General features: G+C 40.8%; 2 protein-coding genes across 5 annotated transcripts; both read right to left on the bottom strand.

Moving 5' to 3' along the window:
* Positions 1 to 16613: 16613 nt before the first annotated feature.
* dynll2a (dynein, light chain, LC8-type 2a) lies at positions 16614 to 20282 on the bottom strand. 3 transcript variants are annotated; one of them, XM_041046207.1, is made up of 3 exons: positions 20256 to 20282; positions 19238 to 19393; positions 16614 to 18513 (listed from the first exon to the last, which is right to left on the bottom strand). In XM_041046207.1, the coding sequence occupies exons 2-3, from the start codon at positions 19367 to 19369 to the stop codon at positions 18376 to 18378; spliced, it is 270 nt and encodes an 89-aa protein (XP_040902141.1). In that variant the 5' UTR covers positions 19370 to 19393; positions 20256 to 20282; the 3' UTR covers positions 16614 to 18375. The 3 variants fall into 3 exon arrangements, with proteins under 3 accessions (XP_040902141.1, XP_040902139.1, XP_040902140.1); XM_041046205.1 differs by lacking the exon at positions 20256 to 20282 and adding an exon at positions 19928 to 20065 and having other exon boundaries at positions 19238 to 19396; XM_041046206.1 differs by lacking the exon at positions 20256 to 20282 and adding an exon at positions 19928 to 19989.
* Positions 20283 to 20594: 312 nt separating this feature from the next.
* On the bottom strand, positions 20595 to 24432 carry srsf1a (serine and arginine rich splicing factor 1a). 2 transcript variants are annotated; one of them, XR_005894573.1, is made up of 5 exons: positions 23999 to 24432; positions 23229 to 23407; positions 22348 to 22520; positions 21422 to 22171; positions 20595 to 21020 (listed from the first exon to the last, which is right to left on the bottom strand). XR_005894573.1 is itself a non-coding variant. In XM_041046204.1 (4 exons), the coding sequence occupies exons 1-4, from the start codon at positions 24184 to 24186 to the stop codon at positions 21974 to 21976; spliced, it is 738 nt and encodes a 245-aa protein (XP_040902138.1). In that variant the 5' UTR covers positions 24187 to 24432; the 3' UTR covers positions 20595 to 21973. The 2 variants fall into 2 exon arrangements, 1 of the variants encoding a protein (XP_040902138.1); XM_041046204.1 differs by having other exon boundaries at positions 20595 to 22171.
* Positions 24433 to 24930: the final 498 nt, after the last annotated feature.

Raw genomic sequence — 24930 nt, 5'->3', positions numbered from 1 at the left:
ATTTTATTACTATGAACACAGTCACTGCAGTTTATTTTAAGATAATCTCACATACACCGTCCTCACTGGGCCTCAATCAAGAACCCGTCGTACGAGCAGATCTGTTCTGAAGCTGCATGTACGAGCAATTTCAGAGAATTTTTAATACATTTTAGTAATTGTTTGAAAAGAGATGTTTTTTAGCACCTACCTTCTTTCTTCTGAGCTTCCTGGCAGTGGAGTAGGGACCCTCTAATCGTCTGCAAGATGATTAACAAAATAGGAATGAAGAAAAAAAACATTTCTGCTACAAAGAACTGTGTTTAGTTGTTTTGGGTTTTCTCAGATCTTTTCTTTGTGTTGCACAAAATCCACCTAGTAGTTTCTCTGGAGCTTTTGCTTGTATCACATGATCATCATCGGCAGTCATTCATCACACCTGCTGCAGGGCCTCAAAAGAAATAAACCAGTGATAATCAGGCAGAGCTGACAATTACAATACTAGAACAGAGTTATCACATATCATATTTTTCACCCACAGCTGCTGGAAATGGACAGTAAACCAGTGAAGATATTAAATAGGTACAAAGATAAAAGAGCTTATCTAACAGAACCTACACTGAATTCTTTCCCAGAACAGGAAAACGTGAAATTCATTTGCTTTGTTCAGCTTTGTGCCTCTTATAGATCTCTCTTTACACCATTCACATGTATAATGTACTGTTTCAAAAACTACATAATGTGTCTTCAGTGGAAACTGGAAGTCATAAGAGTGAACCAGTCAATTGTGTGTGAAATAAATCTAGGAAATCCTCACTCTGCAAGGACATCACGAGGGAAAAAGAAAGCGATTACACCTGAAAACCTCTAAACCCATAACCAGCCAGTATCAACCTGTTCTTTGTGTCATTTCAATACTTTCAGTCAAGCTTCAAGGACACATGAGGACTGATGTTGGGTCAAGATATGCTTGGCTGCCGCCGGTGTCTTCACTGACCTATCGTGATCTCACTCTCCTCGCCCCACAGACTGCTCGGTGCGCAGACCAGAACATTTGGAAAGTGACTGAAATAAAAAGGGCAAGGGCTACATGGCATGTGCGTGAGGTTCAGGATCCAGCGGCCATGTACCGTTCCACAGACTGAGCTGGACCTTAACCTCAACCTGAATTCTCCGACCGCTCATCTGCTCTGCTCAGAGACCGGAGGCAACTGTTTAGTGTTGTTAGGCCTCCCACAGCCAACCAAAACACTAGAAAACACTAAAACAAAGAAAATAATTTAGTTGACTGACTGAAGAGATTTCCTATGAAGCCACATGAGTCATGGAAACAATCAAGCGAGCAAAGTCACCAATACACACACACACACACACACACACACACACACACACACACACAAAACTTCTTAAACTTTTTTAACAGAGCTTATTACAGGTCAACCTGCCATGGAGTCAGAACACAGCAGACTGGTAACAGAGAAATACACTGTGATAAACAACATAACAGTAAAATATAACTGACAGTGTTAATGGAAAGTAACGGCAGGACTTCAGAAGGTCGCTGCTCCCGGCCCGGGAAATAGTCAGGCACAAAACACAATTTTGTTGCACTTGGATAGAGCCAGACATGCTGTTTCCCCCTGTCTTCACGCAATTCTCAAGAAGAAAGCAAATAAGCACCTTTCCCAAAATGTCAAACAATTTCTCCTCAAGGAAGAAGAAAGCAGTGTTGACATGGGACAAACGAGAGAGATAAAACGAGAGAATAAACTTGAATCTAACCTAAAATAGGAACAATAAATCAGTTCTGTGTGCTTTGTTAGTTTTTAATGATAGTGATCTGTGCAGGAAAAATGTCTCAGTTGACTCAAGTAGGAAGTGTCAGCAAGAAAAAACAATCCACCAAAGAGAACCTAAAAGAAAGGTCTTACAGTCTAAAGATCCCAATTTCCTTCTGTTCTTCACACAAAACCTCATTAATCATGCAAATCCTCTGGCTATTTTATTATAATCATCCGTCATAAATCCATCAGTGATCAGATGTTTCCACAAGTTCTCTGATTGTGTCACAGTTTCTCTTCATCAGATGGAGCAGCAGCTTTGATCTCTGTCAGCGCAATAAGATTTCATCACCACACCCATGAATCACAGGAGGACGGCTGACCTGTAGCATACACGCTGAGTGAAAGACAGAGAGAGAACATTTTACTAGCAGCTGACCGATACAGGTGAGGATAAGGAAGAGGAAAGTGATGGAAGACACTGGCACCCATCCACTCCTCCCAGTTCATAAACATGACCTGTGGGTGATCCTGCGCTGGGAGAGCTGGGGAGGCCTTCCCGTCTGTAGCCGTGTGTGTTACGTGCACCAACAGCGTCGGCTCTGTCAACATGCACTGCAGCAGGGTGTGTGTGTGTGTGTTGTGTGTGTGTGTGTGTGTGTGTGTGTGTGTGTGTGTGTGTGTGTGTGTGTGTGACAGAGTGTTTCTGTGGGTTTGATTCAAGCCCATGACTTGAAAGTCTTTCGGCTGTGTTTGCTCTTCATGCACAAGGTGTGTGCGCAGTCAGGGATTGAGCTTTTCCTCCTCTTTTCTTTTGTTAAATCATGTCAGATCAGAGCAGCTTTGAGGTTTGGCCGTTAGTCACGGCACTGCAAACTGGTCTCACTCTTGTTTGGTTACGTCTTAACGTCTCTCTTATGTGTAGTATTTTTTTTTTTGTTTATTTTCTTACAATGACGAAGCAGCTGATAAGAAACGCCAAACAGAAACAATGGATTTGGGATTTTCCATCCTGTGAAGCTTGTGTTGCTAACGTGGACTCAGACATTAGAGAAAATACTGTGATGCAGCATTTTGTTCGTCAGGGCAGCACGACCGTTTGCATCATGTACGCCCCCTCTCCCCAGTCAGCTCTCTCCTACTCCCACACTTTTACTGTAACCCAGCCAAGTTGCCAAGATAGTCTTCTTTTTACATTCATTGTACAAAAATACTCGCAGTGATTCGAGGCTTTACAGCCCCCATTATCTGAAGAAACTGAGAGGAGATATTTTGAGCGAGAAGGTCATGAACCCTCTGCAGTTATAGAACCAGTATAGTTGCCATCACCTATATCGCCATAATCAGGACTAAAATCACTCATCCTCCAGCTCACCTCACCACACCAAATCTCATACATTTTTAAGACAATACATCTCAATGCATTTTGAGGGTAAATATGATTAGTCTCAGGGTCTGGATACTTGGATCAGGTTTCTGAAGGTTCTGGCTTCAACAAAAATTACCTGCACTTCACATTTGTGAAAAGATCTTGACATAGAATAATATAAGGCATTAAATCCATCCAAAATCCCCCCCAAAAAACAAAAACACACAAAGCACAACAAAACACCAACCACTGAAGAAACAGATCATCAAAACCAAACTGGTTTCAACAAAAGGCCCAAAACAATTTTTACCCACACAGTTAAACTGCCCAGCACTGGAAGCAACTGCACAGTTTGGAACTTGGTAACTTGTTTAGATGACTGGCTTTTCTGACTTGTTAGAAATATGTCTGCATTGGTTGATATTATTCAGACACAAGGTCTGAAATAACTAATTACCTGGTAACTGTCATTGTATTTTATAAGATATTCAGGTGTGTCTGTAGCTGATGATGATCTGCAGGTTATCCTCCTCCCAGCTGCTGCTTCCTCTCTCACCTGCTGGTCAATATTGACACAGGGATTGAAGCAACAGCCACTTTGTCAAGTGTACATCAGGGCAGACCAGCTATCTCTATGGCATCAGGTGGAAACACAAAAAGGCTGGTCATCGCATGTCAGCATTAAAGATAACTATAATAACCCTGCGTACGATTTTAAAATGATGCACAGAAACAGGGATGTTGAAGTATTGTGAAGGTATTTTTGCACTTTTTTTTTTTTTTACATAAGGAAACAAATAATAAAAGGACATGTTCATAAACTGAATAAAATGCTAGGTATGCAATGTTATATTAAACATTTTCAGTGCTAAGATTGAAATTTCAATTATCAATAGATTAGCAAACATAATGTTTGTAAAATATATTTCATTGGATTTGAAATATCCTAAAACACCCAAAAAGCTTTCAGAAACAATTTTCTTGACCACTAACGCAAGCAAAGAGGTTAACAGCAGTGTTAGCAGTCAAACACATTGACTCTGTGAAAGTAAATGAGCCAAAAAGCACACGCAGGTACATTGAGGCATGAAAAGAAACCTGCACTCAAACAACAGGACCAACAAACTAGATCTGGTGTCACCTATGTTCGTGAATATGTGTGTTAGTATAAGATTAGAAAGAAAGAAAGACAGAAACACATTCACTGGAGCAAACTCCCACTCAAAATGTGTGGAGCAAAGCTGCTAAAGGTTGTACTCTCAGCAGGACTCAGCAGACTGGCTTTGGTCGTTCTTTCCACTTCTCCAAAATAAAACCTTTATGTTTGTGAGTATGGAGATGAAATCATGTGAGCAGGTACTTCCAGCATCTCGCAGCTCTTCCTGAAAGCACAACGGTACCCAAATGTTTCCCACAGTGTGCAAAGTATGAAGATGTTTCATCTACCTGCACAGAGAGACCACATTTATTCCCTAGTTATCTATTAGTGACTGTTAAACTGCTCAACTCTGGGGAGATTTGCATGACTCTGACACCAGCTCCTGAGCTCCATAATGCTCTGATGCTGACTGCCAGTTCCATACCAGTGGTCCGTTTTGCATAAGTCCGAAACATAGAAACATAGGACTCTTGTTTCAGGGTAAAGATCTAAAGGTTGGCAGCAGGATGTGAAGCTGTGGCTTTCCTCTGAACCTCTTGTTGGACTCACTGCTGTCACCTAGTGAAGGACTGGACAAACAGCTTTGACTACATCATGCAGGTAAGCCTCCTGAACAAGATACACTCACACTCATGCATGCACCTCCACAAACCGCTGTTCTCGATGTGTCTTGAATAGAGTCAACTCCTATTCATTTTTTTAATTCTTATTTGCCAGTTTTATTCCACTGGCTTCACAACATCTACCCACAGCGTGCAACTATAAAGTTGAAACACGCACACAAACACATCCATGCTCTGTATCACCCTTGACCTTATTTTGATCAGACAAACTATGCCAGGTCAATATAAGGTGTGTCACTATGCAATAAATCTCCTGAGTAAAGAACTAGTTAATCAGATCCAAGCAGTTAGCTGCTACACTCTGCGGGAAGTCAAACACACGCCTACAAGGAAGAGTTTGTGAATTATGGCACGATAAGACGTCTCTTTATTTAGCAGAGCATTTGGAAAGACTGGAATGTAGTTATCAGATATTTACTTTGTCCATGTTAACATCCATATTGTGTGTGAATTCTTTGTTGTGCTCTGCAGGAAAAATCTTTGCAATTTGAATTGTGGCTTTATGCAGCCTTACAGCGAGTTTCAGTTCATTGTTTATGTGTCCGGACCGCAGCCTTACTGTTTTGGTCACTGTCACTGCTCTCATAGTGTCATTTTCAGCTGCAGCAGCTGTTTTTAGTGAAAAGTCTCTAAAAACACACTGTACACAACCTGTTCAGCACAAAACACTAGACAGACACAGTCAGAGAAAAGCTGGTGAATACAGTGACCCTCTTATCAGCTAAAGAGCCAAATCTTTCCCTCAGGAGTTGGTGGAGACCAAAAACAGAGCTAAAAGTGCATCCCTACTTTTTATATTGTTGGGTAGTTAAATAACAATTGACCGTGCATGTCATTATTGTCTTTAGTATGCAAACTCTGCAAAGTCTACAAAATAACTACAGCTGCCAGATAACTGTAGTGGAGTGGAAGTGTAAAGTATAATAAAACAGAAAGTACAGGTACCCAAAACGTTTACCTCTGTACAGTACATGAGAAAATGTACTTAGCTACCTTCTACCACTGGTTATGACATTTGTGAAGGCAGGACTGACTGCAGAAAATGTTATTTTAAGATTATATTACAGTTTATCATGCTACGGTAACTTGTTGTTGTTTACATAATTGACAGCTTTTGAGTGGACAGCCAATTTACCGATTTACACATCAATCTACAACATTTCTTTTTCAGTGGTTGTAGTAGCTAAGACTTTGCACACAAACTTATTGGATGATTTACAAATAGCTGGTGCCACCCAATCCAGATGTTCTAAACCGGTTCAGTGGGACACATTGGGACAAAAGTGTACCCAGGAGTCAGGAGCAGACTACATGTGATTTTGATCTCCGTCCATGGCTGCCTCCCTGCCCGGTGTTTTTCTTCCTCCTTGTCTGCGTAATTAGAGATTCAAAAGTAATTACTTGCTCGGCTTCCTCTGCGATTAAACGGCAGGTTCACAGCACCCTGATTAATGCACAGACATGCACACCTGCCATTAGCAGCCATGAGAGGTGGAACGTTCTGACTGAAACCCTGCAGAACAAACACACTGCTGCGTAACAGAATTACACAACATGAACATAAACACAAAAGTGAAAAAACGCATAAATGCATGAACAGGCATTGCATTTATTTAGCACCTTTATCAAATCCATTTTTATTCTGTCATCTTTAATCATTCTGGATAAAACAAGGTAAAGTGCAAGCGTGTATATATTATAAGGCAGCACTGAATCCTGATTCTCAACAAGTTTTCAGTGCTGGAAAATAAAGTGCATTTACTCAAGTGCTGTACTTACTTACCACACTACTTTTTTATTCACTGTAGCTGTCGTTTGCTGAAGAAAAAAAAATACATACAAACCATATAATGATCTTATATACAAATGAATAAACCGCACAAGAATAAGTAGCATGGTTCAAATTAGCTCCACTGTGTCAACCTACAACAATAAAATGCTTCATTAATAGGTTTTAATAATTTATAATGCTATAAAGATTGTAATACGCTACTAATAGTAACAACAAAAAAATCCATTCCATTATTCATCTTTTATAGGGAGAAACAATCCACATTATAATTGACTTTAGATACCTTAAGTATATTTTCTTACTTTGCTCCTTGTATATTAGTAAAAGATGAGAGTACTTACATACATAAAACCATCATGAATTAAACCTCTAAACTGTCATGAAATCTAAACACATAAACACTTAAATGTGGGCTGTTATGAAGCTACTTTTAAATTTGAAATTAATTTTTTCCTTTTCAAAAAGATGTTTTAGAGACACATAAACTCCTGAGTGAAGTCTCCTCTCTCTCCTGCCACTATCTGACACCCATAGCTTTTTTTATTTTGGCCATAAACTAACCAATAACACAAAAATGTGACAGTAGCTACAATGACCTTCAGTGTCAAGATTATTTTTTCTGTCAGCAATTTATTTGCCTGGTCTGACAGATGCAGTAGCAGGTTATCTGTCCAAGTCTATAAGCTCTTTTTATTTCTTTTTTTTTTTGTTAACAGTTAATGTATAACCAAGTGTGCGAGGAATCAGCACATTTCCTTTTACCTCATACACAGATCGATGTTGGTGTGGCTTCGCTGTGAGGGAGCTAAATGGGATCATTGTCAAGAGAGAGAGACACAGTAACACATCTCATCCTGTCTGTACGTTAGATATGAGAGAAAGATGTAAAACTGCAGGTGCAGTCACACAGTATTGGGGATTTTTAAGCGTAAACTGAGCAGGAATACAACTAAAAATAAAAGATTTTTCAAGAAAAAGCTGAAATGATGAAAGACCTGTCATCCTCATGTCTCAGCTGTCAGCTTGTCCCGATAAGCTTCAATCTTCCAATAAGCGTACAACCTGTTTTTACAGTAAACATGAACTTTGATAGGAAAGGTCTCACGGGAGCCCCTCTGAATCTACTTTTTCTTATTTAAGTCAGCTTTTGAACAATTAAGATTCTGGCCCGGTGCCACCTAATGTAGAACCCAAGTTATCTATTATGTCATGAGTAAAGAGAAAAGCTTCACACTCAGTCAACCATGGCGTCTGTCTTGTCCCCCTGTGATTGCTTAAAGCACCTACAGTTCTCACCATCTCTGTGTAGTCATCAGAATATGACTCTATTTCGGTAAACTAAAACCCCTGAGAACCTGCTTTATATCCTGTTTATGCTATTTTGGTTATTTTGGATCGGATTCTTCTGCAAAAGAGACATAATGTGCTTCAGTGGTTCTTAATCACTGAGCAGTCACGAGATAATTACAAAGATAAAGAATTTCACTTGAAATAAACAGCACACTTTCACCTCTTAGGGTGCTGAGAAATTCTGCACATGAAACAATCCGAAAAGAATCAAGAGTAAAAGATTACCATTCACACTAGCCGCTCTGTGAAGTTGTACTTACAGCACATTCATGGCGTATTGTTTAAACTGTAATTACGAGAAGCCAAGTGAGAAAAAACCTTCATGACAGCCCCCAACTCACAATACAGAATGGGAGATACTGAGAATTTCTGACACTGACATTATCTCCCATTTGGCAAAAAGACCTGAGAAGAGCTGCAGACATATACAACAAACAATTGGCAAAATGGCTGCAAAGGCACCATCACTGTCAGCGGCATCAAAATAAAAATTCAATACAATCAGTTCAGCTCATTGCATATTTGTTTGTATCTGCCACAAATACACAACAAAAGAAGCTTATGATAGAATATGATAATATTAGCATGCTAACATGCAGATACTGAGCAGGTATAACATTTACCATGTTCACCATCTTAGTTTAACGTAATAAAATAGAAACGTGCATCTCATACTTTTATTCTAAATCAATAAGTGCCTACGTCTGTCACCTCTGAGTTATTTATTGTCCAGAGAACTCTCTTAAAAGACATTTGACATGGTGTTGATCACCATGTGTTCAGGCAGATTAAACTTACAGTGTGGTTAAGATGGAGATGGTGCCAACAGATCTGCACTCTGAAACACATTTTCCAGACCTGCCCCCCACCCCCACCCCACACCCCACACTGCTCCACCAGTGGACTCTGGCCCTCTGTCTCCACGCTCCTCTGCTCATCCCTAAAATTAATTCATCCGCACATCTCTGTCCCTCCAACACCACATTAACCCCGACCACAGGAGGCATCCTGTTGGAAAAAAATGTCCTTCTCTGGCTTCACAGTGAAACATCACTCTGACCTTTCCACCTCAGGCCCTCTCTCTGCTCTTTTCCCACCCTCACGCTCAGCTCCTCGATGTTTTACTCTTGCTCCATCTTCATTGCAACACAGACTACATGCTTGTGCAGCTCAATGACTCCGAGGACTGAACAGAAAACAGCCAGGTGCTATAAGTGGGCTGAAAAAAATTAAAGTAGGTATGTCAAAAACATTTGGTTCTCCATTTGAGATTTGAAAATTGACATAAAAATAAGCCATCTTGCTCTCTAAACCTGTCAGTTGTTGCCATGCAGTTGTGAGGAAGACTCATTTTGGAGGGTCACGCCACACTGGCTGCTTTCTGGAGGACAGAGAAACTGTAATTGGGGGCCATTAGCTGTTGCCCAAGACCAGTCATGCAGGGTTGGTTTGTAGATTGAGACATGGTGACTGCACAGTCCCACCGCCTGTATCAGTGTCCCCTACCTGTGTGACTTCCTCGACCCCCCCGACCTGCTCTGACCTCCCTCACCAAACCCCCTGCATGACCCCCTCAGTCCTAACCCCACCCACCCACCGACCCACACACACACACACACACACACACACACACACATACAAACACCACCACCACACACACATATCTCCCTGTGTCCTTTGGTTTTTGTGCTGTCTTCAAACAGACCTTGAATGGAGTCAGGGACAGCAAGTCCCAACAGCAATGAAATAAAGTCACTTTTATAACTGCTTTAAAATTCTGTCAGGGTAATCTAAACCCCATCAGTTACCTGCCTGACAGCACCTGTGCCACTTTGTTTGTAGCTGCATTCTGAGGCCGTAGCTAAGCCAAGTCAAACTAAACTGCTAGACTAAACTAAAACTATGCTAAGCTAGACTAAATTGATTTAAGATAGCTAACCTAAATGAAACAAAAGTAAGCTAAAGTAAGCTAATTGAAATCTAAATTAGCACATCATGTAAACTAGCCAATGTAACAATTATAAAACAATTAAATAAGAAATACAACTCATCAAATATTCTACACATCCAAATGTTTAAGCTGCATAATGTTGAAATAAACTACAACAGAAACAGAACTTCAGTATTCAAATGATCTCATCCTTATGATTTCAATATGTTGCAAAAATATTATCTTAATAAGCAGATACAAAATGAGAAACATTTGAGTACTAATTACTTTCATATCATCTGCAAATTGCCCAAATAAAAGAACAAATGTAGCTACCAGTTTCTCAGAACACTGCAAGACAACAACAAAAACACATCTTAAGAATTTAAGTATTGAAGTCAATGTTGAGTTGGTGAACTTCTTAAAAGAAGTTAGGAACCCAGCTCATGGAGTAAGTTAATAGTCTTGCCTCAAGATACAGACACTTCAACTTACTTCCAAGAAAGTAACTACAGCAGGGGAAAGGGGAATGTCTGTCCCTGGTGGCAGAATGGATTTTAAGTTAATCTTTTTGCAGGGAGGCAGTGCAGGAGCCCCCCTGCAGCCACAGTGCCAGAGTTTCACAGTCCCTCTCATAAAGTGTTGCCCTGCTTTATGGCCCTATTGCCTAACATCACATGCCTTCAGTGCTGGGATATGATCTGAGATAAGGCAAGAAAGTACCGAAACAAGTCTCACTCTTCTCCTTCCTTGCGCTGCTTATTCAGGTAAATCGCCAGGATGGAGAACACATTGAAGTTTGTTGACAAATACAATAACCAAAACGTATTCTGAATTAAAGAAAGTCTTGCACAAGCTTGTGTCACATTATTTCTTCACATGAGGTGTTACAAGTGGTTTGAATGAGTGAAACCAAGACAAGTTCTTTGGAAGATATCAAAGAAGGTCTGAATCACTGAGATGTCCTTATTGCATACAAGTTTTATAAATCAAGTCTTTATGATAAGCTGATTACCTTATCCTTGACAGCAGCGCACAGCGAGGGCAGTAAAGGTGCAGGATTACGAGGTGATGGTCCATAAAGGGTTTGGCTCAGATAAGATGGTTTGTGGGAGTGAGAAACAGAAATGGTGACTTTAAGTCAAGAGAAACCAGGTTTGCTTATTGACAATCCTGACAAGTTGGCTACATATTACTGCAAAACACCTGAGTATTCGGTCACCTTTTTTGATGTAGGAATCAGTCATGGCATTCAGTTTTACCAGAAGCAAACTTGCGCTTACGTGATTCTATTAGTGTCTGAGCAGACAAGGTCGTAAAAGTATTGCGGTCCATGAAAGACATTCATTTCAACCTTTACCCTGCTCCTCACTTAGTCATGCAGGATGTTTGCTAAGATGTGGAATGATGTTAAAACTGAGAGTTATGTACTTGTGTCATGAGCTTGTTGTTTCTGTAATTACAAAATACACTGAGATATGAAAACTTACTAACGTGCATCATCTGTACCAGAGATTGTTTCTCTATAATGCCCACCATTCTCTGTTGAACTTTGTGTAGATTGTTATGTCAACGCTCACAATGAAATTCCTCCCCGCTGAGGTTCAGCTCTCTAATCTTCAGAATGGCTCTATCAATGAACCTAATGGCATATGAGCGATACCACACCTGAGTGAAACTACATGGGGTGACTGCTTCAGCAACTTCCCGCATTGCAATGCAAACCTTCATGGCAGCAATCCATTCAGAGGAAACCATTAGAACAAACTGCTCTCAGGTGCAGCAAAGCAGACCGGGCAGGATCATTTATGAACCAAATCACCTCTGGGTGCCCTGCGCAAGGACAAAGCACAGACTGTCTGCATGCAAACTCTCACACCCTTCAGAGAGCTGCACAGTGGGTGAAGACATGGAGAAACAAAAATGTTTTGTTTTTTTTTTTGGTCTCATGTCCCATCTAATCAGTAACTATTAATAGGGTGTAGTAGGAGAAATCTAAGTTACCCTTCAGTCATGGGAAATTCCACTTTATTCTGCAAAATGTCCTGTTACATTTAACAATTAGCTATTAATGTGAACAGTTCTCAGTACACTCTATTTACAACAAGATCTACAGTAATATGGGCTGTGCAGTCACTTGAGCTTGGTACAGCATTTTGAAATATTAACGGTCATTTGACCTAATTTTCTTTCAATACAGTCCACACAGTAATACTAATATTTACTCTGAGTCACACAGTACATTATTTTATTCTTCCATAATATTTCTCACTCTTTTGGTCAATTCATCAAATAAACGTTTATGTCCACAACATGTTCAGCTGGGAAATTTTCCTGGTTTATTTACTACTTTCAAATCCACTTTGTGGATTTTCACACAGAAAATAAAACTAAAATAACTAAAATAAAATATATCAGTAGTAAAGTACTGTCACACAAATGTCACTGACACCAGAAAAAAATCTGTCATAATAGCCTCATAAAGACTGAAGCCTTACCTAAATACTAATTTTATGTTTGCTGGATCAAAAATTTTAATACATTTGCAAAGCACTCAGTTGTGCAACATAGCTCTAAATGGAAGTGGAACATGGACAGTGGAAAAAGAGAGGATGAAAGAGAGAGATTTGTCATAAAGACAAAGGTTTCCCTCGTGTGGTTAAAATGTGGAAGTGCATAAAACCAAACTCAAGCAATGAGACTCAATGAGTACTTCTGATTGGCCAGTCCAGATATTCAAGACAAGTTCACAATATTTTCCAAAAAAAATAATTTGAATCACAATAAATAAAATTTAATAAAATAACATTTATTCTTTGGTGATTTTTGCCTATAAAATAACCAGGAAACCAGGAAACAACCCTCCCATTTAACCTTCAGGAGTCTATGTACATTTTTGTTAACTTTTGCGTTCTCTGCATTGACTTTTGTCTATGTTTAGCAGCTTTAACACTGTCCTTGTCACATATAAATGGTGTCCTTTTTTCAGCACAGCCTTAACTATAAGTCTGACGTCTCATTTTGTAAATTTGAGTAAGTATAAATCTGCTAGAAACCCAAAATATAAAGGAAATGACACAGACAAATATAAGACCTTGCAAATCTTTTGCCATAATCACTCAAAATTGTATTATCATAGAACTAATTTGTAAAAAAAAAAATATTGTTTCACTATTTATATACACAGCAAAAAAATATAAGTTCAATTTAAGTGTTAGGTGATTTTATCCCAATTTCCTATTGTGCCTTTTTTATTTTAAGTCTTTCTATATCTGTCTGTCCATCTCTCCGTTTTGCGAAAGCATGAGTAGGCAGAACCAGAAGGACGTGGGAGGCGTGCTGCTGCTGCAGGATGGTAGATTTGTAAGGTAATCAGGTGCTAGCCCATGTAGTGCTTTATATGTCAGGGCAGCTAATGAGAAAAAGAACAGGACTGGTGTGATATGACCAAATATTCTGGCTCTGGTTAGGATTTTTGGAGCAGTGCTCTGAGGAATATGCAGACTGATGATAGATGACTGGACCAGAAAATGTGTAAAAACTAATGAAGCCTCAATGAGACGAAAAAGCTTAAACAGGCAAGTATTAAATTTGAGAGACTGATGAGAGAGAATCACGGGGTTGAACGGGAATGTATGACTGAATAATTACAAATACTATTACCTAATACTAACATACAACATACTGTGTGTGTGTGTGCAGAAGAGAGGAGGACCAGGATGAAGCCCTGACGTACACCCATAGACTGTATAAAACATGGACGTAGCACCCGTGACGTCACCCATTGGTTTCGGGGAGTCGGTTTTGTGACCAAACCATGGGCGTTTGAACTGCGCCATCTTGGATTTCAGTGGGTTACTTTCCATATTTGGCGACGAGGCGGTTACTCTACGGGTCAGCCGACCGAGAACCCGGCCACTTAGCTCGGAGCAACCGAGCTAGCCTAAGGCCAATCAGCTAGGCTAACAAGCAAAGCGGCAGCTACACGCAGCTACATCCACCACGACAGTCCCCAGTCCGACCCGACTAGCTCGACCCCGTGCAACCGCGACACACAGCATACAACAGAGATCATAATGTTGCTGCTGTGTTTTAAATATGACTGTTTCAGATAGAGAGGTTTTAGGTGGAGCTGCAGGGTTTGGTGGAAAATGTATTTCTAGCCTATTATTTAACTGAGCTGCTCTGCCCATGCAATGTCGGACTTTTTAAACAGAAAAATGAGACGAAATAAAAGTGTACCCTAGTATTCCCGCAATAAACGGACTCTGAGAGCACGGAACACACTGCAGCAGCGTTCCTAACATTAGCTGCTCCGGTCCTCTATCTGTATCAGCAGCGACCATAAATCGGCAATTAAGTCACAAGCCAGCGTCAAGATATGCTAATGCATGCTAATTAGTGCAAACATCCAGGTACAGGAGTGAGAAATTTACTTACCGAAAAAACTGCAACACAGTTTCCTTCGACGATCGATTAGTATAGTCTACGCTACAACAAGCCATATTGTCGCAAAAACCTATCCGAACACTGGCAAACAACACGGACACTGCAGCCCCTGTCAACCGCTGGAGGTAGGCGGAGGCCTCTATATGTAGCCGCCTAGCCCAGCCGATGCTTTAGCAAAGAGCTAACTGCCAGTGCCGGTCTATGGGGCAGCGGCAGCCGAGGAACTGCAGCTTTTTGAACGCGGAAGTGATCCTCACTGTTGAAACCTACAACTCCCCCCTTGGAGTACACCAGATGTAACTGTGCCAGAGTTAGGTTATCATCATGGAGCTCTGTTGGACAGCTATTAATGAAACAATGCCAATGTTGTACTCTGCATGCGTATCTGATGAGGCTGATGAGTATCCAAGACATTTTTTATTTAAAGATGTTTAATTCATAGTTGATGTAATAGTATTAGTAATTTAGGCAAAGAAGAAGAAATCAACACTCAACAGTATAGAAAGGGGAGACGATGTAGACAAGGCAAGGATAAGTTCATTTTGATATCTGCATTATTCCTCATGTGCACTGTCTGTTAAAATGGAAAAGGGAATCAGAATGTATTCATATATTATCGTCTATCATGTCATATCATACCATGGATTCTGATGTCCTTTGCCATTTTTCTACAGCTAAACACACAGCACAGCACAACAGGAACAAAGCTGATTTCCCCAGACAATAACACCATGTACTTCAACCTACACACTGTATAATCCTGGCCATGTGTCCAGTTGCTGCTATTAACATATTAATGTGCCACTTTTTTTCCCTTTTTTATTGACATCCCTGATGTTTGAGTCTGACTCATTTTACCTCCTTGTTATGCCAGTGTTAAGTCCGCCCACTGGTCATCTCACAGTCTATGAGGCATCTGCAGAGCACAAACATTCACCACATCAATGAGAGCCACGCTCCAAACAAAACAGGAGGGTATTTTCAGCCTGAGCCAAAACAACAGTCTGTTTGGTGCAATTCAGGTTATTCAAATGCTTTTCAGATCAAACCTGTGAGGAGCTGAAAAGAGCCTTTTGAGAGCAAATGGATAAAAATATGTCGCAATAAAAGGACATGTTTAAGATCATTCAGAGATATTGAATGCTTCAGGTTTCAGTCTTTTGGAAAATGGAAAGTGAGAGATGAAGATATAGCTGGAGTTAAAACTATGAGAAAATGATCAGTTAGAAAAAGGTTTGACAACTCTATAATCTCCACAGGTATAAAACAAACATCCATCTGTGAGCTTGTAGGTTTTAAGGCCACAGTTTAAACACATCAACTGAATTTTTATCGTCTAAAATGATCAAACTTAATGTCATACATACAATAATTCAGATGTACCTTTAATTTCAAACAGCATGGGTTAGTTTTTTCATCCAGTCAATTACCTATGTGGTCCACATGTGAATGTGCTCTGACCATGAATTACAGTTCCGTGTGGGAAGATGGATGAAGGCAGCCAGAGGCTATGAAAGAGAAAGCAGGCAGGTATGTGGGGGGAGGAGATGCTGATGGGAAAAAAACAAGAGTGTAAACCATCAGTGAAGGTTTGGTGAAATAGCAGACAAGCCTCTGACGCACTTCTGTTTAAAGTGAGTGAATACACATGTGTGACCATTACGAAACATTTTTTTTTTACATCATTCAGCAGTCTTTGATTACTTATTCATTTCACTTTTTCAGGCTTTTTCACTCACTGAGGGGAGCTGTGAATCCCAACACATCAGTAGGTTAAAAGGAATGTTTAAGCTTCAGAAGTATGGAGAAATGAGAATCGTTTTCTAATATTTAGGCAAAGTGTCCCAGTTAACTCCACAGAGTATCTCATTACACCCACTTTGACCTCAGTCTGTATCTAGAAATTATTCATTAGTCACTTGTCCTTTAATTTGTCTGCCTTCTCAGCTCTACTAACTCTGCATGCTCTCGCTTCTACAGATTTCAGTTGAAAACTATGTTAGTACTCCTCATGAAAAATACATAAATTTAAACTTGTATTTTCCAGCTGATTTCCTGGAAACTTCCCTCAAAATTTTCAAAAGTGTTGAGATTTATTTTCTGTACATTGACAGATCAATCAATGTTTCCATCAAAAAAGGGCACTGACAAAATAAAAGGCCACAGTGTAATAACTCAACAATTAATTTTTATTTTATCGTTTATACGATTTTGGTTCTGTAGCAACCTACTGGATAATTCTAATGAAGTGCAATTGTACTCAAGCCGGTTACAGTTGAGAGCAATGACAGGCACACGTTTTGTGCAAATTTAACAGCATTGGAACGGCTCCTACATATACACAGCAAAAATACATGCCAGAGGAAAACAATACTAAATCAGTTTACATTGACAATAGTTAGGAAGACATCCCATCAAAAACAATCCAAGCTAACACCAGAGAGATACACTTTTCACCCATAGCTGGAATATGGGAGTGAACTGAGTAAACTCAGTCTTTACGCACAGCGAGAAATGTGTGTGTGCTCTCCAACTCTGTGGACTAAATCTCTCCAATCTGCCCTCCCAAAGTACACACTTTATCAACATCCAGACATTGTGCATTGCTATTTCAAACTAATCATACTGACATAACAAAATGAAAACTCAAAATCAGTGTGCTAGACAAGAGTTACACCTGCTTGCAGTTGCTTTAGGAAGTCTTAACTCCAAATGTCTTTCCTGTATGTCTGGCAGTACACTGGCAATGCAAAAATAAAGGCTGGGGATAATGCAACCTGAAAGAATCACAAGCCACATAAGACGACACAACCATCTGAAACACAGGGGTGTTGGTAGCCTTGGTGGAGGTGCCTGCGGATGTTTCTATCTAAATCACCTTCCTAATGCTGCGTTCTAGCAATTACTGGGACAAGACACACATCGGTTCAGTCCAATATCTACATACTCAAAAGTGAAAGTTAAATAATGCAAATTATTTAGCTCCAAGATGAGCTTTTGTTTGTGTCTGACAGTTAAAGAAATCATGGTTATTATCGTCCAAAACATGCAAAAACAAAGGATTATAAGACTGAAATCTATGTAGATGAGTTGGGAGATTTTGGTAACCGGTCCATAGCATTATTATTCAGACATTACAGGCTAAGGTCTGTGTATGTGAGCTGTATTTGCTCTGTCATTCTTCACAGTGAAAATTTAAGCACTGACAAACCAAACATCCGTGGAAATGCTTGCACTGGCTCGTGTCGGTTCCAAAATGTCAAGTGTGTTGGATGTTGTGACATCGTTTCTGAAAGTGGCTGCTAAAATTTCACTCCTGTTGGGGATCTTTAAATCCTAATTGAAAACAAGAAAGCATTAGTGAATGCATCTCCAGACAACACAATCCCTTTAAATTAATAAGACAGGAGTAATAAACTGAACTCATGCTGTAAGGTTAGAGTATGTCCTTGCTGTGAAATAACTCATTATGTGAATAGAGCCTGACAATTCTGCCCCAAGAACCAACTTCTTTTCATGATCACAGGTTAAAATCTTGATGATGAATTGTTAAACCGGTGCACGCAGTATGACTTTACCATCTAAGCCGACAGATGGAGTCTCATAACAGGGTCTGGCAATGCCACTTGTGAAGGAAAGCAGATGCACCACTACATTCTACAGCTTTCCTGTATTATACAATCAAGGGCCACTCCGAAATCTTTTACGACCTAGAATTTAACAGCATCAACAAAAACTACTTCAGTTGCATTCAAATGGCAACTATCAAAAAGTAAACTTACTGTAACATACATATTAAATAGTGTATAGTCCATGCAATTGCGCACGGCCGGTTTTGCATCGTTATGGTATGTCGTTATTAGTGTATGGGAGACATCTGCCACCAGTGCATTTCCGATTGAGGTTCAGGGAGAAAAACTCCTCAACACCCATCAGAAACTTCTCAGCCAGACTTGAAGAGCAAAATGGCCACTTGGCCCAAGTAGAAGTAAATGAAATGCTTTGTCTCGTGGGTGACGTAGCTGCCAAAGTTCCTCCCGACGATGCAGTGCCAGGTGGGGTTGTACTTCTTGTCAAACTCCTGAGAAAATAAAAAAAAACAAGGTCAGAAGAGAAAAATTAAAACCAGCGGTAGCAATTTTCAAATCCTACCTTACATATAATGACCGTAGCTACCACTGAGGATACTGGGGTACTGCCAACTAACTGGTGTGTTCCCGGGATAAAAATCCACAAATTAAAAGGAGTTGAGGATTCAAAAGGTTCACGTTTTAGACTGGTGTCTGATAAATATGTTTTATTTATTAAATTACCATGTTTAGGGTGTTTTTAATATATTTTATTTTTTGCATTGTCTTATATCTGTTTTCCTGTTTTTATTATTTCAGCTTTTATTTTTGTGTGTACTTGTCTCTAATGAACATTTTATCTTTGCGCTGTCTTATCAGCTCGTCACCTCTGAAGCCGCGTGAATGGCATTAACCTTTGTGAAAGGCGTTACACAAATAAAACGCGACTGACTGATTTCGACCCTCATGTTGGGAAATCAGTGTACATCAAATCCAAAACTGCAGAGACCTTCTTGGGCTCCTGTTGGTGGTGCTTTTTGTTGGGTGGGGGGGGGGGGGGGGGGAGCTTATAAACTCACAAATCCTGGCTACGGCCCTGATCATAAGAGCCCTGTCTCCACACTGACCAAAAATAGATCTGAGAATAAAAAAGGCTCTGAATTTGCACATCATGTGCCACTGATGTAAGCTCACACAGCTCTACTTGGATCCATCCATGCACCCGTCCTGTCTCACCTTCTTGATGTACGCTGCAATGTCCTTCTCTATATTGTACTTCTCCATGGCCTGGGTGGCACAGTCCACGGCGTCCTGCTGCATGTCCTCGGACATGTCTGCGTTCTTGATCACAGCTTTCCTGTCAGTCATGGTTGAGGATGATGATGATGATGCCTGCTGAGAAAGGAAAGCGCACGTTCACTCAGACGTACCGCACTGAAAATGAACACCGCACGTGGTGATGGGTGATGGTTTAGGCCAGCCGGATCATCGCAAACATCAGTCATACGCAGAGGACTGTCCGTTTGGCACAGCGTTTTCTATCGTTTGCACTGATTCATAATCATAACTTGCGCTTCTGTGTTTCTATTTCTATTCTAAACCGGACGGTGACTTGAGCGTTGCATAGATTGGCTGCGAAACTTGATACAGGTGGAGTTAAATTACTTGGCTTAAATCACTTTCCGATAAAAGCAGCTTCTGCATGCGGAGACCAAAAGTATCATAAAAATACATCTGGTTAATTATCTGCTCAGTCAAAATCAGCCTTCTGTTATCCGTGCCAACACAGTCTACATGTCTAAGCAGTCGATATGAATTAAGACAAACAGTAAAAGCTCACCATCACAAGAGAAACTCGAATCAGAAATATATCAAGACATGCAAGTCAATGTTTTTTTTTTTCAGATCAGGAAATCTGCAACTCACCCTTTTCTTCAACCGCCTGAAAAACACCTCTTTGCAAATATATGTTTCACCCAGCCACAGGAGGGGGGGAGATTTAGATGATGCTGCGGCTAATTGCTTTTTAAAGATTTACACAATAAGCATGTAGGTAGGTTGGCTCTCGGCTGTGCTCTCTCCAGCAGCTCCCCGCCCCTCTGCTACATGCTGCAGCCTGCCATTGGCTGGGCTGCAGCCTCCCCGTGTGTTGCAAGCGTTTTTCTCCAGCTCCTGTCTGCCGGCATCTTATTTCATCCCACAATGCATCATTCACAGTATACACCACTGACTGTGGGCTAAGAGGAAACGAGACCTTGGCTGCAGGTAGGTATCACTTGGCTGTGAGTACGGGGTTTTTCATCAGTCACCGTCACCGCTGAGGCGCTGGAGCTTTGAATACCAAACATACACATTTGTATAGCGTTGGTTCAGGTCTTCTGTCATTTACATAATGAGCCTAATGTGGAGCTCTTTTGCTCAGCTGGTTGCAGCTGTACACATATGGTTTCTTGTGGTTTTGCAATCAGTTAAAATTATGCACTGGGCTGTAGTTTAAAATATAACAAGGAAGAACCTTTAAGAATGTTTACGTTCCAGATAGTAACATGAAATGATATTTGGGTTAAAGTACAAATAAAAACAAACTAAAGTGTCATTGTTTGAAAGTGTTTTATTGAAAATGCTAAGAGAAAAAGTAAGATTAAGCAAAATAAAACATACAAACTACTCCCAAATAAAACCCCTTCCCAACCGCCCCAATTTTAATTAATTCCTTCATACCAGGCATCTACGATTCCATCCTTTGATCCAACTTCCTGGTCCTCAGTTTCGTTTTCTTGTAAAATAAAGCCATTATCACTGAAAAACTTTAAAGATAGGCAGGGGGTGTGGAGGGCCTAATAGAAAAAAAAAAGTTGCTCTGGGACTCCCCGTTACTTAGTTCTGAAATCAACTCTCATTTGAATCCTGGAAAACTGATCCCGTTCCGAGCATCCATCCTTGCCTATCCCTTCCCTAATCGATCCACTCATCCAGCTCCAAGGATTGGGATCCACTGAGCCACTCCTCCAATCAAAACCTTGAAATACCAGGAAGAAAATCAGAGGCAAACCGTTAGAATAAAATGTCAAGATTTTTGGGCCTAATTTTTCCATGTTGAGCACTCATGTCAGATCAAGAAAAGAAAAAAAATGCCACAAAAACTATCACTCCCTGAAGTTAAAACATTTGAGGACATTTAAGTTAGAAGTGGGACGCTTTTGAAACAAAGTAGTGATTCAGAATTTTACATTTGACAGCAAAGATGTTACACTTACATCACAACACTTGATCTAGGACTGCTTATTCTGTCACAGGCCAGAGTAGCATGTTAAAAATCTCATATATGTAACAAAGTACAGCACATATGGCTTTGTTAAATATGACATGCATGATATGGCAACCGATCAAAACGTTCAATTTATGGAATATGAAGCGTACCATTGCCTCGACCTGATTGCTCCTCAATTAGATGTCCTATCCTGACCATACAAATGAAATGTGCTCCACAATGGTTTTATTCCAAATCACTTTAATCCTTCTCTTCAGATGTCTAAAGGAAGACACAAGGGTAAAATACAGTTAAGCATTGGGCTCCCCGTCCAAACAGCCCACCCCACATATCCAATGAGAAAAGCTACTTAAAAAAAAAAACGAAAACAAAACAAAACTCAATTTTCAATACTTTCAAAAACATTGAGTGCAATTTACAGCAACTCAACATTTTTGAAGTTCAACACAACACATTTCTAATGTTGCAAAAATTGAGAGGACAGAAAGGAGAGAGGGAGAAAACAAGAGGACGAAGCAGCTGGAGTGGGCGGCGAAAGGGTGAAGGGGGGGGGGGGGGGTACATCTACATACCAAGATCATCCACAAGGACATCGGGACATGAAATGCAAAAATTAAAAATAGCTGACAACTGGAGAAACTCATAAGAGGTAAAAACAAGGGGTATACATCAAAAGGGCAAAACATTGGTGGTAGAAAGGTTTAGGAACGGGAGCGAGAGCGGCTGTGACGAGGCGAGTAGCGGGGCGATCCTCTGCCACGGCCACGGGAATTGCTGCGGCTGCGACTGGCGCTGCGACTGCGGCTCCTGCTCCGGCTGCCACGGCTGCGGGAGCGTGATCTTCCATAACTTGGGCTGCGGGGACCGTCTAATTTCACACGTATGTAAGCAGTCTCTCCCTGGCGGACACAAGAGAACTTGACATTGAAAAGGCAACATCCCTGCCTATGGTGCAAATACCATAGATGGAAATGAGGGCCAGGTGTGCTTCAAAGCGTGGCATTTCCTCAAAGTACTCACCTCGGCACAGCAAAGAAACACTTTCCATGACAGTTAATCAAATCAGTACACATACCTCATGTGAGCGGAATTTGGTGTTGTCCAGCTTTCGAACGGCATAGGTCATGTCCTCTTTGCGCACAAATTCTACAACCCCGGTGCCATCTCTGAAAACATCAGCGTAGCACACGTCGCCTGCCTCACGCATGTGGTCCTTCAGGTCCTGCCAGCTGCCGCTCTGAGGCAGCCCTGAAACACAGGATGAAAATTATGTTCCCTAACACACTTTATGGGCAGAAACATACCTTAAAACCACATGACTTATTTGTCTCCCTAAATGGTCGCTGTAAGATTTAATAACTCAGACATTTCAATTCATATTACTGCTGAGATCAATTTTAGTCATATTCATATCCCACCAGTAATCTACTATTGTGTGGTATAAATAAACTTAGCATATGTTCTGTTTGTGGGGTGCATTTTTTATAGGCTGGTGACAACAGATGAAAATGAGCCTTCAAGGGTAATGCTGGCTGTTTTTTTCTTATTGGTCAAACATCATTGTCCCTTCCAAGCAAGTGATAAACAAAACAGTCACCTCCTTGTTTATTGCATCATGGTTTATGCCACTGTTAATACATTACTGACCAGTATTATGTAGTATTAACTATTTTCTAAATTAATGTCTCTAATTTTAGCTGGACTTAAAAAAAACAAAACGTCATCCCTGTTTGCATGCATGTATGATCAATATGTAATCTTGTTTGTTGTCTGAAATGGAAAATGACAGTTTGCTGCAGAAAGCTGATCTCTAGAAGTTACACCCAAGAGCGATAACTACATCACACAAGCAAAACGATAGCAACAGTCCAAGGATCGGCTTTCTATAGCAATATCAATGCTAATAACAACCCTCCCAGTATGATAGCCAAATACAGGACGGGCTAATGTGCCTACCCGATACAATGACCCTGTACTCGGAGCGTCTGGATGGAGGCCCATATCTGCCTCTGGGAGCTCCACCGATCCCTCCAAAACCGCCTCTGGAACCCCTGCCGCTCCGAGGGAACTCCACACGCAGTCTGTAGCCGTCGTAGTCATAGCCATCACGTCCATAGACTGCATCATCAGCATCCCTGTCAATAAAACAGCACAGTGTAAACATTAACACACGAGGGTCTGTGGAGTTCGAGGTACACACACATGGAAAATCCGCGCACGGGCGGCGGCAGCCATGTTAGCAGCTAGCTTTATCTGGTCTCCTAATCCGCGCCGCAGACGTGCACGTAACTGAAGTAATCTGTCTTTAATTTTTGAAGCGAGAAATATCGTTGCAACTTGTTACTCAGTCGTTGCAAATAAAAGCACACTGGCGCTGACTAGATATTGCACAATCAAGCGTAAGGTTGCGAGCATTCACGGAACTTATCTACAGGACAGAAACAAAGCACAGTGGATGTTCGTGTGAACATTACGGGCGCAATGAAAACAGCCACACAACAACGTTTTTGAAGAGTATAACTGGATAATGTTTCTACAAGGAACAAGTAAATCACAAAGCCGAAACCGAAAGTGCACACACCACGTTTCGTGACAAGAACAATGTATAGGAAGTCCAGAGTATAGTCTGAGCCCATGAGTGATGTGTTAGCACACGCGTTTACTAGCAACACAATGGCGGTGGCTCTGGCCTAACAAGCTAACCAATCGTCAAGTTAGCACCTTACCTCGGGTCTTCGAATTCAATGAAGGCGAAAGGCGGCCCTCCTCTCCGGTTCTTCAGGTCGATATCTCGAATTGTGCCGTATTTGTAGAACACGTCCTCCACATCCTTCGTGCGAATATCAGGGGGGAGATTTCCCACGTAAATTCGGCAGTCGTTGTTCCCAGCAGGGCCTCGCACAACACCCGACATCGCTGCTTACGGACAGGGCGCTACTTGAGCTAACGGTCTGGCAAGATTTTAAACGGCTGGCGAAAACACACCGAGATCGGACTCCGAGCGGCTGCAAATCGTCGAACGAAAAAGAGGGGGAAAAATCGAAAAACGTGTTGTTGTCGGTTACAGCGTGCAGATTAGTGTCCTGTGTAGAGAATGCTCTCGACGCGGAGCCCTCTACTCCTATTTTTCTTCAGGAACCGCGCTCCTTTACCGAGGCATTCATGAACACCGGAAACACTGCGCCCACAACTGACACATCCGCCATACGAAATAGTCCGCCAAATTGACCAGGTGCAGTGATAGCAATCAATCGTTTCTTTGATAATTTCATGCGCCAGATTAAAATATCGAATTAGGTATATTATGTGGGCCACATATTCAGAACCACATGACTACATTTTTTAGGTGAAGGCCGTCTATTCTGTACCTACATTCAGATTAGAGACTGTTTGGTCCCATTGCCCACTAACACTTTACTTCTTTAGCCCTCTTTACTAGAAAGATAGATCGATAGATACTTAGTGAATGAAACAATAAACATTATAGCTTAACAACTACAAATTGAGGTATTATAGCACAGTTTTTGCACATCAATCAATCAGTCTGAATCAGCATTATCTTTATTTGCCATGTCTGTGTACACATACAAGGATTTGTTTGCAGAGTACAAAAAATGCTGGAATAAATACTGAATAACTTTATATACATGACATAGCT

The sequence above is a fragment of the Toxotes jaculatrix genome, chromosome 9 (assembly GCF_017976425.1).
Source record: "Toxotes jaculatrix isolate fToxJac2 chromosome 9, fToxJac2.pri, whole genome shotgun sequence".
NCBI classification, from domain to species: Eukaryota; Metazoa; Chordata; class Actinopteri; family Toxotidae; genus Toxotes; species Toxotes jaculatrix.
This window is presented reverse-complemented; position numbering and strand designations above follow the sequence as displayed.